We start from the raw sequence: 15,904 nt of genomic DNA on the forward strand, positions 1-15,904 counted from the left end.
CAGTAGTGCAGAGGGAGAGGTGGTACCAGGTGTCCCCTTTACCAGCCAGTCGAAGGGCGTGGGACGTCCGTTCCACGACCTTGAAGGGACCAGTCCACCTGGGCTCCGTCCACTTGCGTTTGATGACCTTGATCTTGACCCTCTCAGCGGGCGGAAGGGAATCTGTACAGAAGAACTGGCACACAAATTCTGCAATTTTTTGTGTAAAATACCATTTTGGTTTTACGCTGAGTCCTCCTTCCATGGTGGGCTGCTGGTCCTGTGAATGGCTGACCTGTATGCAGCTCATAGGGTGAAAAACTCAAAGGGCGGTAAAACAATTTTATTCACGGACCTTCGAATGATCATTAACGCTAATTGCAACATGTCAATCCAATTAAATTTGGTCTGTGCACAGATTTTAGCCAATTAGTTTTTAATGTTCTGGTCCATCCTTTCAACCATACCTTGGGACTCAGGATGGTACCCCAAACCTGTGTTCTAGTCCGAAAGCCTTTTCGACCAAGGCTAAGTGAGTATTTTTTTTTAATAGTTGCCGTTGTCTGACCTAATCTTTTTGGGGAAACCATGTCGGGGTACTAGGTCATTCACAAGTCATTTAATTACTGATATTGCATCCTCTTTTGAGGTTGTTGTTGCTTCCGGCCAACCACTGTGATTGTCAACACAAGTCAGTACGTACCTTTTCCCTTGTACCGTATTGATCATATCAGTGAAATCAAAGAATATACATGGTTCACCCTCACCTCCTCCATATTCTAAATTTGATCTACTGAACTACTATCGATGTGTAAAATCGTTATTTTCAAATTAAAATTAGTTATAAGTTGTTACCCACGGTAAAAACGTTAAAACTATGGAATGTGTCAGAGTCGGATGATTGTCGATTTTGTTCCAAGGAGTCTGTATCCACCCTCACTCAGAAACATCTAAGAAAAAGGTCAGCTAATAGTCAAGTAGCGGAGGACAGGTCAGGTTTGAGGTCAATGATTGTCTCTTCAGCCTCTATGGTCCACTGGGGGGTGGTGTTAGGGTAGGGGACCCCTTAGCAATATCACAATTAACTCAAACTCATCTGAACCCTAACTTTTATGTAACTTATTCAATATGGTGAAAGTAACAAAATATGCTTATATTTATATTGTCACCAATACTAGAAAAATACTACCCTTATGGCGGATGCTTTAGCAATAGTATTTTGAAATTTTACTACACCTGGTGGCCCCAATAATTCATTAAGTCAAGCTCATGTTGTAGAAAGTTGAATGATGCAGACACGTTTGTTACTGAATACTTTCTATCAGACTTCTGTCTTGACGACTATGTGTATGTAATGAGCAACTATAATTATTTGATATGCTTAAATGTGTAATGTGTCGTTTTAGCTCAGCTGTTGTGTAGCTGCTAGCTCCTCGTAGCCTACAGGTGTCTAAAGTTCAGCCCATAGTTATGTGTTTAACATAACCATGGGCTAAACCTAAACAATTGAAAATGTGGTATTTGGGTGTCGGTGTAATGTTTGGCAGCTACGCCGTGTCTTATCATTGGACCTAAGTTCTTTGGTTTTGTAGGCGAGGCAGAGAGCAAGGGAACAATGTGGGACACTATTGTGCCCATCTTATACCATGCTAGCTGTTGCAAAGATAGGTCAACATGAGCAGCCACACCTTGAGTTCCAACATATATAAATAATCATAACATATTGCGAGTCGGGTGGCAGAACACACGGAAGCATCTCAGTCAGTCAGGGTTTTCACCGTTAGAGCAGTTGGATGACAGCCATTCCTGTTGTTTCAGGCTGTGGTATGAGCTCATGGAGGAGTCTTGGTAGTGGTGTCGCAGCTGGGTGGTTCAGCCGTCAGGTAACACCAGGAATGTTCCTTCTTTGCGATTTGAATGTCAGGGTACAGTCTGTAAAGGAGGTCCAGCAATCTGAACCGGAAGTGGTTTGGTGACAGGTAACCTTCTTGTGACCCCAGCGAAGCCTTCGACCTTTAAAGAGGAAGCACACAGTTTTTTTGGTACCTCTGCATTCAGAATCGAATGGGTGGCTGATAAAATTGTCCGTTGACACTCATGTCCAGCAGGGGTCCTGTCGGTACTTCCTGCTGCGGCTCCTGATGTGGGCGTCCTCTTACATGCCTTCGTGTTCGTTTGTTGGCACGACGGAACCTTTCCTGTTCGGAAATGTTCGGACAGTCACGACTCCAGTGACCAGGCTGGTCACAGCCGAAACAGTGTCTACCCCAGACCGGCTTTGAAGCATTGTGTTGTCCACCACCCGAGTCCAACCGCACGTCTGTTGAGGATTCTTTCCTCCACCTGTTGGAACTCAAAAGCAAGGTCACCCACTGCTGAATATACCCTAGCTGATCTTTGACCTTTTGGTTCTTTTAACCTTTTATCTTCAGCGATCTGTAATTTAAGTAGTCGTTTCCTTGTTGCTCTGTCATTAGCCCTATTTTGCATGGGATGAATAAAATGTCCTGCCATATATTGTTTTTGGCACCGTGTATATCAGGGTTAACTTTGTCCAAAGTGTTTGGCCAAAGGTTCCCTCCCGGAGGTACAGGTGGGAAAGCAAGGTCAACAATGGCTTGCATGTATGCATCGGCAAGAGACTTATATTGTAGTATGTCCAAAGTGTTAATGTCATGTGTCAAAAATGTCTGCCGGAGAAAATGGTCAGACGTGTACAAGGGGTTAACTTTTGGAGGCAGGATTAATCTTAGAGGGGGCGTGTTAATACCTCCTTCTCTTGTCACTGGAGTAGGGGGCGGTGTCCTAGTCAAAGTCTGGGCGGGTCGTTTGAATTGTCTTGCGCATGCGCGGCAGACAAAAAACCAATCAGTTCATTCTGTCATTAATCATCGTTTCTTTTGCTGCATTTCGTTTTTCCACGTAATCCCCGTTTACTTTTATCATATGCCAAACTCTTAAATTCTCTCCCTGAGTGTTCCATTTTCACCAGCGCGCACACACACACACCCACACACACACACACACACACTCAGCAGCACACACACACACGAGCACGCGTAAGCACTCCCGCACACACACACACACACACACGAGCACGCGTAAGCACTCCCGCACACACACACACACACACACACACACACACACACACACACACACACACACACACACACACACACACACACACACACACACACACACACACACACACACACACACACACACACACACACACACACACACACACACACACAGCAGCACGCACACACACGAGCACGCGTAAGCACTCCCGCACACACACACTCACACTCAGCAGCACACACACACACGAGCACGCGTAAGCACTCCCGCACACTCACACTCAGCAGCACACTCTCTGCGTTTCACTTTACCATAAAACTTCCAGTTACTTTTTTTAAATTTTTAAATTTTATTTTACCAGACGTTTGAGTTCACGACTTTTCAAGTATTGTAAACTCCCCTTTAAACTTTTCAAGGAACGTTCACTTTTTTTCTTTCTTTTTTTTCTTTTTAAACTCTACCTGCTAATTCCATTGTCGACAACCGTCCATTCAAGCGTTCAACAGTAATGATTCATCACATCCCTCCCCCGCTGCCATCACATTTCTGTTTGTCACACTCCAAGGTCATTGGGTCTATATTTTCTTAATTTTAGTGTCCTATTATTGTCACTGGGATCTTGCAACCCGGGAGTCTTTATTGTACCTTTTACAAATGGCCTCCAGCCTTTTCCTTACGTTTCAGTGCCCTATTATCGTCACTGGGATCTTGCAACCCGAACTCATTAAGGGACGACCAAATTCCCAGGGTAAGCTACACCCAACTATTAGTTCACTCGTCAATGAAACTGCCCATCACGGTAATCGAGACACAATGGCCTGAGTTGACCACTTATTTACAATTTTAATGCAATGGCAGGCTCGGCAAAAATGCAATCAATCTATCAAAATCACCTCTCTGTGCCTGGGATTACAAAACAGTGTTTGACTTACAGACTTCAGGACAGACTCCTAACGCAGATTTTATCTAAAAAGAAAGGTTCTGCTTACCTTGAATTGGCCAATTGACTCTGTCCAGAAGATTGCAAGAAGTCATCAATCAACAGCGTGCCATCTCGGACGAAGCCCCCAAATTGTTGCGTAGACCAGCATTCCTCCAATGGGGAATTCTAATTGCTAGTTTCTCCCAGATTCTTTTTATGGCACATAAACTGATGTTTATATTCAATCAACAGGCAGTAATTGGTATTTTGTGGTTTATTCTCCAAGCTTAGAGGACAAACCTGAGACCAACCCAGCACCCAAGCGTTCCCTAGCCCGGTCCAGATCGGTCTAGCTCGGTCTCCCCTCAAACCCCCGGAAGTCCCGTGATCTTCCCTCTGTCCCCCGCCTGCTGTTTCCCCAGTCTAGCTGTGCTCCTTATCTTAGGAATGTAATGGCAGTCTCAACAAAGAGAATAAACAGCGCTCTGACTCTAACCAAGGACACTCGAATCCAAGCACTTTGTACCACACGAGACATTAGCTGATGTAAATATGACTATAGGAGTTTTTAGAAAGAAGTAACACTTAAATATGGATATGATTCTGATCTGCTTCCAATAATATATATATATATATATATATATATATATATATATATATATATATATATATATATATATATATATATATATATATATATATATATATATATATATATATATATGAATAAATATTCTTCTGTAGAATTTAACAAAATAAAACTGGTGGAAATTACACAAATGTAACATTTAGTAACATGTGAGATTCACTCATTACATGCAAAGTAAGATATGTCAAGCCTTTGTTTATTCTAATTATGATGATTATGCCTTACAGTTTATGACAACCTTGAATAGAAAATCTCAGAAAATGTGGGGTCTCCAAGACTTTTTAATTCCATTAAGATAGACGATGGTGACAATATTTAATGTCAAACATGACAGACCACTCTTGAGCTGTCACTTGACAGCGGGAAGAAGCGCTTCCTGATAAACACAGTTTGGCGCTTCACTCAAATGACACAGCAGCTGTATTGGTCACATGTCAACATTCTTGTCAATCAACTGTCATCTGTCATATCCTTAGCAGCCACTCGCTGTTTCTCACCTGCACCAACACACACACACACTCGTGGCACTTAGCCACTAATGCGTTTATGGCCACACTAAAAGCCAGACAACTCCAACTCCACACATAAAGTGTAAATTTCAGGTCGTTACACTATGACTCCCCTGGACTGTGCTTTTTCTATTGTCATTTACTAAGAATGTCAATTTATGGATGTTAACCAATAAATGCTAATACAAACATATATTTTGCAAACAGAAAGTTACAGGAATGTGCACTTTATCTCATACTTACATCTCATTGTGCAATTTAAGAATATTTTAAGGGGAACTAAATTTAATTTGTGAAAGGGGTACAAATTATTTCCAAAGCAAGACCCCCACCCGGACATACAATACTAGCACACAGTTCATGAAAAACACCTTTTTTTTTTGTTATTTTCAATGTAAGTGGGCCAAATCACCTATATTAGAAAATAATCTCATAGAAATGACTGCTGCGTTTTATTATAATAATAAAACATTTAAATTGTTTTAATATCAGGTTTGAGACCGGTGTAATGCCAGTATGGTCACATTGCGCACATCTGATGTTGCTCACATGTGCTCCACTAAATGCGCAGGGAGTTTTTGCGTTTGCTTACACACATGACAAATTAGAGGGAACATTGGCGTCAACATATTTAGACGGTCAGAAATAAAAACTAATAGACAAATCGTCTATTCAGCAAAATTCCATAATTTTATCGCTGCTGGATGACTTACTGTAAGGGGCTGATTAAAACAAATTCAATTGATGGGTTTTGATGTAATCCATCTTTTTAATGACAGTCATTTTTTCACATAGAATACACTATATTGCCAAAAGTATTTGGCCACCCATCCAAATGATCAGAATCAGGTGTCCTAATCACTTGACCCGGCCACAGGTGTATAAAATCCAGCACCTAGGCATGGAGACTGTTTCTACAAACATTTGTGAAAGAATCTGCCGCTCTCAAGAGCTCAGTGATTTCCAGTGTGGAACTGTCATAGGATGCCACCTGTGCAACAAATCCAGCCGTGAATTGTTTTTTCGCTCCTAAATATTCCAAAGTTAACTGTTGGCTTTATTATAAGAAAATGGAAGCGTTTGGGAACAACAGCAACTCAGCCACCAATTGGTAGGCCACGTAAACTGACAGAGAGGGGTCAGCGGATGCTGAAGCGCATAGTGCAAAGACTTTCTGCACAGTCAGTTGCTACAGAGCTCCAAACTTCATGTGACCTTCCAATTAGCCCGCATACAGTACGCAGAGAGCTTCATGGAATGGGTTTCCATGGCCGAGCAGCTGCATCTAAGCCATACATCACCAAGTCCAATGCAAAGCGTCGGATGCAGTGGTGTAAAGCAGTGGTCCCCAACCACCGGGCCGATTGGTACCGGGCCGCGCAAGAAATAAAAAATTAAAATTAAAAAAATATATATATTTTTTAATTAAATCAACATAAAAAACACAATATATACATTTTATATCAATATAGATCAATACAGTCTGCAGGGATACAGTCCGTAAGCACACATGATTGTATTTCTTTATGAAAAAAAAAATAAAATAAATAATAATAAAAAAAATTTGACACACACATTGTACATTTCCTTTACCTTTATTTTATCAATAGTTTATAATTAATAATTCTGTCTGGATTTCGTCGTGCTAACTTTTGGCCCTTTTGTTTTTTAACCCCGTCAACCACAGATAACCACATAGCACCCCCAGATGTCACAGGCCTCTCGGAAGGCTCCTCGCTTCACGCGGAGCAGTCCTACGTAGGGTCGGTGCGAGGAGTCTCCCGTGGCTATAACCACCACACGAGCATCATGGAGACGGCAGATGGTGAGCATCCTTCCCACATCCGTAGCACACACCTCCAGTTTGCCTTTCTCCCCTGCTGTGTGTCCCTCTGTTTTTCTTTGTAGCCAGTCTGCCCGTCAGACTGGCTCAAGCTGCTGGCTGACCCTCTTGTGTTGCCATGGTAACGCCTCACTTCTCCTCCTTTGCCTCCACTCCAAATTGTATGTCTGAATCATTGCTCTATGATAAAACATCTTGTTTTGTTATTCAGTAGAATGATAATTTTTCTGGACTTTTAAACATTTTAATCAGTGGTGAGTGTTTATTTTTTTTACAGTGATGGTCATGAGTTATACAAACAGCCTTAAAGTACCATTCATCATCAAATACCGCCAGCACAGAAATCTTGATCACAAGGACGGCGATATTAATCATCCATTTAATGTACTAAGTAGTCTTTTAAATTAAAAAAAGTCAGCCTTGGGTTTTTTTTTCTCAATTAAAAGTCAAATACTGTATTCAAAGTTACCCCTGTGTGTATGTGTAAAAGTCTAGAGCAGTGGTAACCAAGCGTTTTGCCTATAAAACAAAATACAAAACCCAAAACCAGTGAGGTTTGCACGTTGTGTAAATGGTAAATAAAAACAGAATACAATGATTTGCTAATTCTTTTCAACCTATATTCAATTGAACAGACTGCAAAGACAAGATACTTAACGTTCGAACTGAAAAACTTTATTTTTTGCAAATATTAGCTCATTTAGAATTTGATGCCTGCAACATGTTTCAAAAAAGCTGGCACCAGTAGCAGGTCAACAGGCTAAATGGGAACAGGTGGGTGCCATGAAAAGTGTTTTGTGGTCTGACGAGTCCACATTTCAAGTAGTTTTGGGAAACTGTAGACGTTGTGTCCTCCGGACCAAAGAGGAAAAGGACCATCTGGATTGTTCTTGGCCCAAAGTTCAAATGCCAGCATCTGTGATGGTATGGGGGTGTATTAGTGTCCAAGACATGGGTAACTTACACCATTGATGCTGAAAGGTACATACAGGTTTTGGAGCAACATATGTTGCCATCCAAGCATCGTTATCATGGACGCCCCTGCTTATTTCAGCAAAACAATGCCAAGCCAAGTGTTACAACAGCGTGGCTGCATAGTAAAAGAGTGCGGGTACTAGACTGGCCTGCCTGTAGTCCAGACCTGTCTCCCATTTGAAAATGTGTGTAGTATTATGAAGCGTAATATACCACAACGGAGACCCCGGACTGTTGAACAACTTAAGCTGTACATCAAGCAAGAATGGGAAAGGATTCCACCTGAAAAGCTTCAAAAATCGATCTCCTCAGTTCCCAAACGTTTACAGAGTGTTGTTAAAAGGAAAGGCCATGTAACACAGTGGTAAAAATGCCCCTGTGCTAACTTTTTTGCAACGTGTTGCGGCCATTACATTCTAAGTTAATGAATATTTGCAAAAAAAAATAAATAAGTTTCTCAGTTCAAACATTAAATATGTTGTCTTTGCAGTCTATTCAATTGAATATAAGTTGAAAAGGATTTGCAAATCATTGTATTCTGTTTTTATTTACGATTTACACAACGTGCCAACTTCACTGGTTTTGGGGTTTGTACAAAACAAAATAAAAATGTGCATTTAGGCTAATTATGTTTCACACTTAAAATTAGGGGTGTCCAATTATTGTAAAATGTCCGATATAATCTCTGATAAAAGTAATCCTTCTGCACATTAACTTGTGCAAAGCGGGACAGCCAGTTAACATCTAAATATCCTCCAATAAACATACAATGTTGGTATGTTCTTGTATTTTAGTCAAGTCCTTTACAAAAGGTAAACATGATAGGCTTGTGGCTACTAAGAGCTAGCAACACTACACAACAGCTAAGCACACAATAGCACACAAGCTAGACATTCGTAATAAATGTCCTTAATAAAACTAAAACATCCTTCAATCAATCAAAGTTTATTTTTGTAGCCCTTAATCACAACTGTCTCAAAGGGCTGCACAAGCCACAACGGCATCCATGGCTCACATCCCACAAACAGCACAATACATGTCCTTAATAAAACTAAAACAGCACATTTGTCAATATAAACAAGTATAAATTAATCATAGTTATTTATTGCATACACATACCAAGTCTTCAAGGCAGAAGCGTATTAGAAAGTATCCAGCAACAAACGTGTCCGCAGCCTTATATTCTTATGTGTCATTAGCTTATAACTTCATGAATAATTTTGGCCACTAGGCGTCACAAAAAACAACAACAACTATTACCACTCCACTTCAACTTAAAGACAGCATAAACCTATTTCAGACGGTTAATAATAGGTTAGTGTTTTTCATACCTGCCACTGTTCTCTGAGTAATTTACCTGATGAAGCCTTTTCTAACATACCACACTAAAAAACTATACAAGTATGCATGATTTGTGCTGATAACGTATCGGATCAATATTGCTTTTAGCCAATACACCAGGCTCCACTTTTGAGAAAAAGTTGACACCCCGACTGAAAATCTCTTGTGTTTGGCCCACATTTTAATTTTGGCCCTTGTAGGCGTATAGTTTGGGCAACCCAATATGCCATCAATGATTGTATGAGCTTGAAAAAGGTTAGTGTAAATATGTAAAACATTTGCGAAGGCAGAACTTAAGAAATAATTATTTTTCTAAAAAAATATTGAATAAGTTAAATAATTACCTTATCATCAGTTACCAGGGAAAGTAATTGTTGCATTACTTCAAAACATTTTTAATTAAAAAAATACTTCAAACATCTTTCTTGTGGCATTAAGAGCCTTTAATATCCACGCTTATTTTACGACATGTGTTTTGTGTTGATGTTTGAAGTTCTGATGTCCATGATTGCACCTCTTGTGAATGTGATAATATTTCTATATTGCCTCATTTATTTATTTATATCCTATAGTCGATTAAGGACATTTACTGAAATGTCCATCCATATTTGTCCACATAGATTATGTCCAGTTTTTCCTTCCCCAAAGGCACAGGTGCTCCTGTCAGAGAACAAACTTGGAATGAGGCATAATTCTGCTCATTGACTTATCCGTTTGTTTCTCCTCCAGGCTGTGAGTGGAGAGTTGAGGGATCCCTCAGTTTGATGAATGGTATTTATTGTATTGTTACTGTTGCTGTGTGGCGGCCTGTGCATTTGTTGTGCATGTGCCTTTTTGCCTGCACCTCTACTGTCGGGTGTTGCAAGTTTTCCCAACCGTGTTTGTTCCTCCCCCAAAAAGTGCTTTACTAAATTCCATCTGTGTGAAGTTGTTAGTGTTGTTGATGGTCTTGCCGGGGCAAGAATGCAATTGTGTTTCTGGTGTTGTGAGTGTAAGCCTAACCTCCTGTACATGCTGTAGGGCACTGTCAATACGAACATGGCAACTTTTCTGTGTTTACTAGACATGGGCCGAACAGAAGACCGCTAATTATCGTCCTTTAGTTATAGGAAACAGATGATGATATTTCAAAAAAGTGAGTACCGGTCACACATTAAACTTTCGAGTGGTCTGTGTACATCTTGTGGAGCATTATAAATGTACTGCCCTGAAAATGACTAACAACATGGCAATATAATTGTCTTGCCTACAGTCAAGTATGGTGGTGCGAGCGTCCTTGCTTGGGGCTGCATGAGTGCTGCCAGCACTGGGGTGTTGGGGTTGAGCGGTTTCCAACATGTACTGAGAATGTGAGGGGTATCGTCACTTTTGTGATATACTGTGTATTTTTTCTGTGGTATTACAAGTTAGCATTACACGGCTGTGTCCATACTGGCACTGTTCTCATGTGCTCTGTAGTGTTAATAAATCTAGGTTCTTCAGTGAATGGGACTCAGGGCACTCGGATGTTGTCATCTGTGTCTAATTGGACCATCAGTTCCTGCACTGCACCTCACATGTGTGCGTCATTTATACGAGCAGGCTGTCTGAGGCAGCCTTATTATAGAGAAACGCATCAGGCAAATCTGTGTGCAGCAGCTGTGGCCTCTGTCTCCTGTGGCTGGAATGTCTGAAGCTTGCCCCTCCCCAACTCTGTATGAAATCAAACAGGGGAAAGGAGGTTCTCTAAATAGCTAATAAATTCCACGTTTACACCAACTACTCCAGTCCAGATCAGTGGGCATAGGTACGATTCACAAATAGCATGATCTCATAGGAACACAACAGCATATACAGTCGTGGTCAAAAGTTTACATACACTTGTAAAGAACATAATGACATGGCTGTCTTTAGTTTCCAATCATTTCTACAATCTCTTATTTTTTTGTGATAGAGTGATTGGAGCACATACTTGTTGGTCACAAAAAACATTCATGAAGTTTGGTTCTTTTATGAATTTATTATGGGTCTACTGAAAATGTGACCAAATCTGCTGGGTCAAAAGTATACATACAGCAATGTTAATATTTGGTTACATGTCCTTGGCAAGTTTCACTGCAATAAGGCGCTTTTGTTCGCCATCCACAAGCTTCTGGCAAGCTTCTGGTTGAATTTTTGACCACTCCTCTTGACAAAATTGGTGCAGTTCAGCTAATTGTGTTGGTTTTCTGACATGGACTTGTTTCTTCAGCATTGTCCACACGTTTAAGTCAGGACTTTGGGAAGGCAATTCTAAAACCTTAAGTCTAGCCTGATTTAGCCATTCCTTTACCACTTTTGAGGTGTGTTTGGGGTCATTATCCTGTTGGAACACCCAACTGCGCCCAAGACCCAACCTCTGAGCTAATCATTTTAGGTTGTTCTAAAGAATTTGGAGATAATCCTCCTTTTTAATTGTCCCATTTACTCTCTGTAAAGCACCAGTTCTATTGGCAGCAAAACAGGCCCAGAGCATAATACTACCACTACCATGCTTGACGGTAGGCATGGTGTTCCTGGGATTAAAGGCCTCACTTTTTCTCCTCCAAACATATTGCTGGGTATTGTGGCCAAACAGCTAAATTTTTGTTTCATCTGACCACAGAACTTTCCTCCAGAAGGTCTTATCTTTGTCCATGTGATCCCTTCCCAAAGTCCTGACTTAAACGTGTGGACAATGCTGAAAAAACAAGTCCATGTCAGAAAACCAACACATTTAGCTGAACTGCACCAATTTTGTCAAGAGGAGTGGTCAATAACTAAACCAGAAACTTGCCAGAAGCTTGTGGATGGCTACCAAAAGCACCTTATTGCAGTGAAACTTGCCAAGGGACATGTAACCAAATATTAACATTGCTGTATGTATACTTTTGACCCAGCAGATTTGGTCACATTTTCATTAGACCCATAATAAATTCATAAAATAACCAAACTTCATGAATGTTTTTTGTGACCAACAAGTATGTGCTCCAATCACTCTATCACAAAAAAATAAGAGATTGTAGAAATGATTGGAAACTAAAGACAGCCATGGCATTATGTTCTTTACAAGTGTATGTAAACTTTTGACCACGACTGTATATCTGCAATCAATTAAATGCAACTCACTGCTTGCTAGGATCAGTATACAAACATCACAAACGGTCTGAAACCATCTTTGCCTTAATTCATGGTATTTGTTTTTATTTGTACAGTGCATCTAAAAATATTCACAGCGCTTCACTTTTCCCATGTTTTGTTGTTACAGCCTTTTTCCAAAATAGAATAAATTCATTTTATCGTCAAGTTTCCCAGACAATACACCATAATGACAAAGTGAAATTGTTTTTTTAATTTTATTTTTTTAATAATTTATTAAAAATAAATAACAAAAAAATCACAAGTATTCACAGCCTTTGCTTAATACTTTGTTGATGGACCTTTTGCAGCAATTACAGCCTCAAGTCTTTGTGAATACAATGCCGCAAGATTGGCACATCTATCTTTGGCCAGTTTTGCCCATTCCTCTTTGCAATACCTCTCAAGCTCCATCAGATAAAATGGGAAGTGATGGTTTCCATCCAGGGTGTCTCTGTACATTGCTACATTCATATTTCCTTCTATCCTGCGTATTCTCCCAGTTCCCGCCGCTGAAAACATCCCCACAGCACTGTAGGGATGGTATTGGCCCTGGTGATGAGCGGTGCCTAAACATGATGCCTGACATTTACGCCAAATAGTTCAATCATTGTCTCATCAAACTAGAGAATTTTGTTTCTCATAGTCTGAGAGTCTTTCAGGTGCAAACTTTTTCTAAGAAATGGCTGACCTGCCTGATTGGTGGATTGTTGTAGAGATGGTTGTCCTCCTGGAAGAATCAGAATCAGAAGTACTTTAATTATCCCTGAGGGGAAATTAAGAATTTCAGCGCAATCCCATTCAAGATCAGACAAACATTACAGGGAGACAGAATAGGATCGCTGATGGGTCTGCCATCTTCCAGCACCCCTTACGAAAAAGGTGAGAAACAGGTAAACGCTGGGGAGTGGGGGGTGGGATTGAAAAAAAAAAATCAGTCTAAACCTGGGCCAAGGGAGAAAAAAAACCTTATAGCCATAGCACACAAACATGTGTGTAAGAGGGAAACATCAAAGAAGACAAAGGTCATTAAATACATTAAAAGAGCAGATCTGATTCAACCAGCTGCCACTGCAGCAGTGCCACTTCTACACACAGCCACAAAAGTAAAACAACAACAAAAAAATCAACCAATAATGTACATTGCGCACACACGATTGCACCATGCATAGACAAGCAACCAAACAAAAACATTATTTCAACACCCAAACACACTGTGGTGGCCTCTGCGGTGTTCCACGCCATCGTCTGCTGGGGTGGAGGGAGCATGTCCAGAAACAGAAGCAGACCCAACAAAGCAACCAAGAGAGCCGAAGGTTCCCTATTCTCCACAGAGGAATGCTGTACCCAAGAGTGAGCATAGTTGTTTTGGTCACCTCCCTGACTAAAGTAAGATGAATGCAGCAATGTACGGAGACATTCTGGATAAAAACCAACAGGTTTCCATCCAACCTGATGGAGCTTGAGAAGTGCTGCAAAGAGGAACGGGCCATACTGCCCTAAGATCGGTGTGCCAAGCTTGTGGCATTGTAATTAAAACTACTTGAGGCTGTAATTGCTGCCAAACGTGCATCAACAAAGTATTGAGCAAAGTCTGTGAACACTAATATATTAGTGTTTTCTTAGATTTGTATTTTTAATACATTTCAAAATCAAAAAAATTGTGGAAAAAGTGTGAATACTTTCCGGATGCACTGTATTGTTACTTACGTTCCCATTCAACTCTTCAGCCTCTCTTCTTACCCCGCTGCTGTTGCTGCTTTTTTTTTTTGCTGTACCTCCATGCCCTCTTAGATAAAATTATTCTCTTTAATGTGGCCATCAAATGTAAATACAGAAGTCCCTCCTTCACTTGTTAATGTGACAGATGCTTTCAATGCCTATTGGGTTTCTCATTTTTCCACAGTTCTGTCTTAAAATGGAGTAGGGCTGAACTGAACCAAGACTAAGACTCGGGCAGTGTCAACAACGCTGTGGATAATTATTGAATGTTTCAAACTACATAACATTGCTTATCTATTGCTTTTTTTGGACTCATATTGAGCTTGTTAAACTGGAAACATGTTGTTAAAAATCTTAAAAAACACTTAAGAAACACAACAAGTATTGCTTCTTAACTAACAGCAGCTCACTGCTGAATGAATAAGCAGTGAGCTTCGTAAGTCAATCAGGCTGCCTGGTAGGGATGTGTTTCCAGGCACAAAATGACTGCTCTGCAGGCACACAATGGTTGGGTGAAACGTTTGTACACAGAGAAAAGGTGTGTACACCAAAGTATTTGTTTTTTCCGCGGTTCGTAAATCAGAAAGTTCGTACAATACGGGGTTTGTAAATCGAGGTTCCACTGTACATTCATTCATAGTCAGTGTTAGTAGCTATAAACTTGAGTTTTAAGTTTGAGTTTATTTCGAACATGCATGCATACAACATGATACATCACAATTTCCAGTTTTTCTATTTAACATGTTCGAAAAGGAGTAGGAAGAAGCAGAGCTTATTTAATCCTACCCCTTTTCCTTTACATAGCAGTTGCTAAAACTTTTGTTCACTTCCTGTTTTCAATTTATTCACAATGTACTCCATAAGTAATAACAATAAAAATAACTAAATAATAATTGGTGAAGTAAGTTGTATTTCATATGGTGAGATGAGTAAGATTATCTAGAAAATGAATGGATGGATGAAATAAATTCAGAATGTTTATCATGGTTCTTCTTCTTTGTACTTTGTAAACACTTAAAGGTTGAAGAGTTTCTTGAAGTGGATCATATTAGTACATTGTTTGATGGCTTTGCTTAATCCATTCTATAATTTAATTCCACATACAGATATACTGAAAGTCTTAAATGTTGTGCGTGCGTACAAATGTTTTAAATTACATTTTTCTCTAAGATTATATTTCTCTTTTGTTGAGAAGAATTGTTGTATATTCTTGGTTAGCAGGTTATAGTTTGCTTTGTGCATAATCTTAGCCTTTTGCAAATTCACTATGTCGTGGAATTTCATTGTTTTTGATTCAATAAATAAAGAGTTTGTATTTTCTCTATATCCCACATGTATCATTCTAATTGATCTTTTTGTAATGCCGTTAATGAATGAAGTGTACTTTTGTAGTTATTTCCCCATATTTCTGCACTATAACTCAGATTTGGTAACACTCGTGAGCAGTAGAGAATATGGAGTGATTTTTGGTCTAGAACTTTGCTAAAAAGCTATCATTAGCTAACAATACACAAAGCTAAAGTGCATTCTAAAAGGCATGAGAAGGTGGGATATCATGCTTAAAACACAACGGAAAGTTAGCGCCCTCTTAGTATCCACATAAAGGTTGCAAACAAACCCCTTTTAAGTGAAACATACTGTACTTACGTTCGGGACAAATATACAGAACTAACAAATACATGCTAAAAATACCAGACCCTTTTGCAATGCTTGATGGGAAAGGGGCTTTCATGACTCCATTATTCATG

General features: G+C 39.9%; 1 protein-coding gene across 5 annotated transcripts in view; it reads left to right on the forward strand.

Moving 5' to 3' along the window:
- dip2a (disco-interacting protein 2 homolog A) overlaps positions 1–15,904 on the forward strand; it is a 222,984-nt gene that overhangs the window by 149,562 nt on the left and 57,518 nt on the right. For 4 of the 5 annotated variants that reach the window (XM_062070068.1, XM_062070064.1, XM_062070066.1 and 1 more), the window contains exons 6-7: positions 6,828–6,965; positions 10,029–10,070. In XM_062070068.1, the coding sequence (XP_061926052.1) occupies positions 6,828–6,965; positions 10,029–10,070 (180 nt within the window). The remainder of the gene's footprint in view (positions 1–6,827; positions 6,966–10,028; positions 10,071–15,904) is intronic. The other variant, XM_062070065.1, reaches the window with a different exon arrangement.

The sequence above is a fragment of the Entelurus aequoreus genome, linkage group LG14 (genome assembly GCF_033978785.1).
Source record: "Entelurus aequoreus isolate RoL-2023_Sb linkage group LG14, RoL_Eaeq_v1.1, whole genome shotgun sequence".
NCBI lineage: Eukaryota > Metazoa > Chordata > Actinopteri > Syngnathiformes > Syngnathidae > Entelurus > Entelurus aequoreus.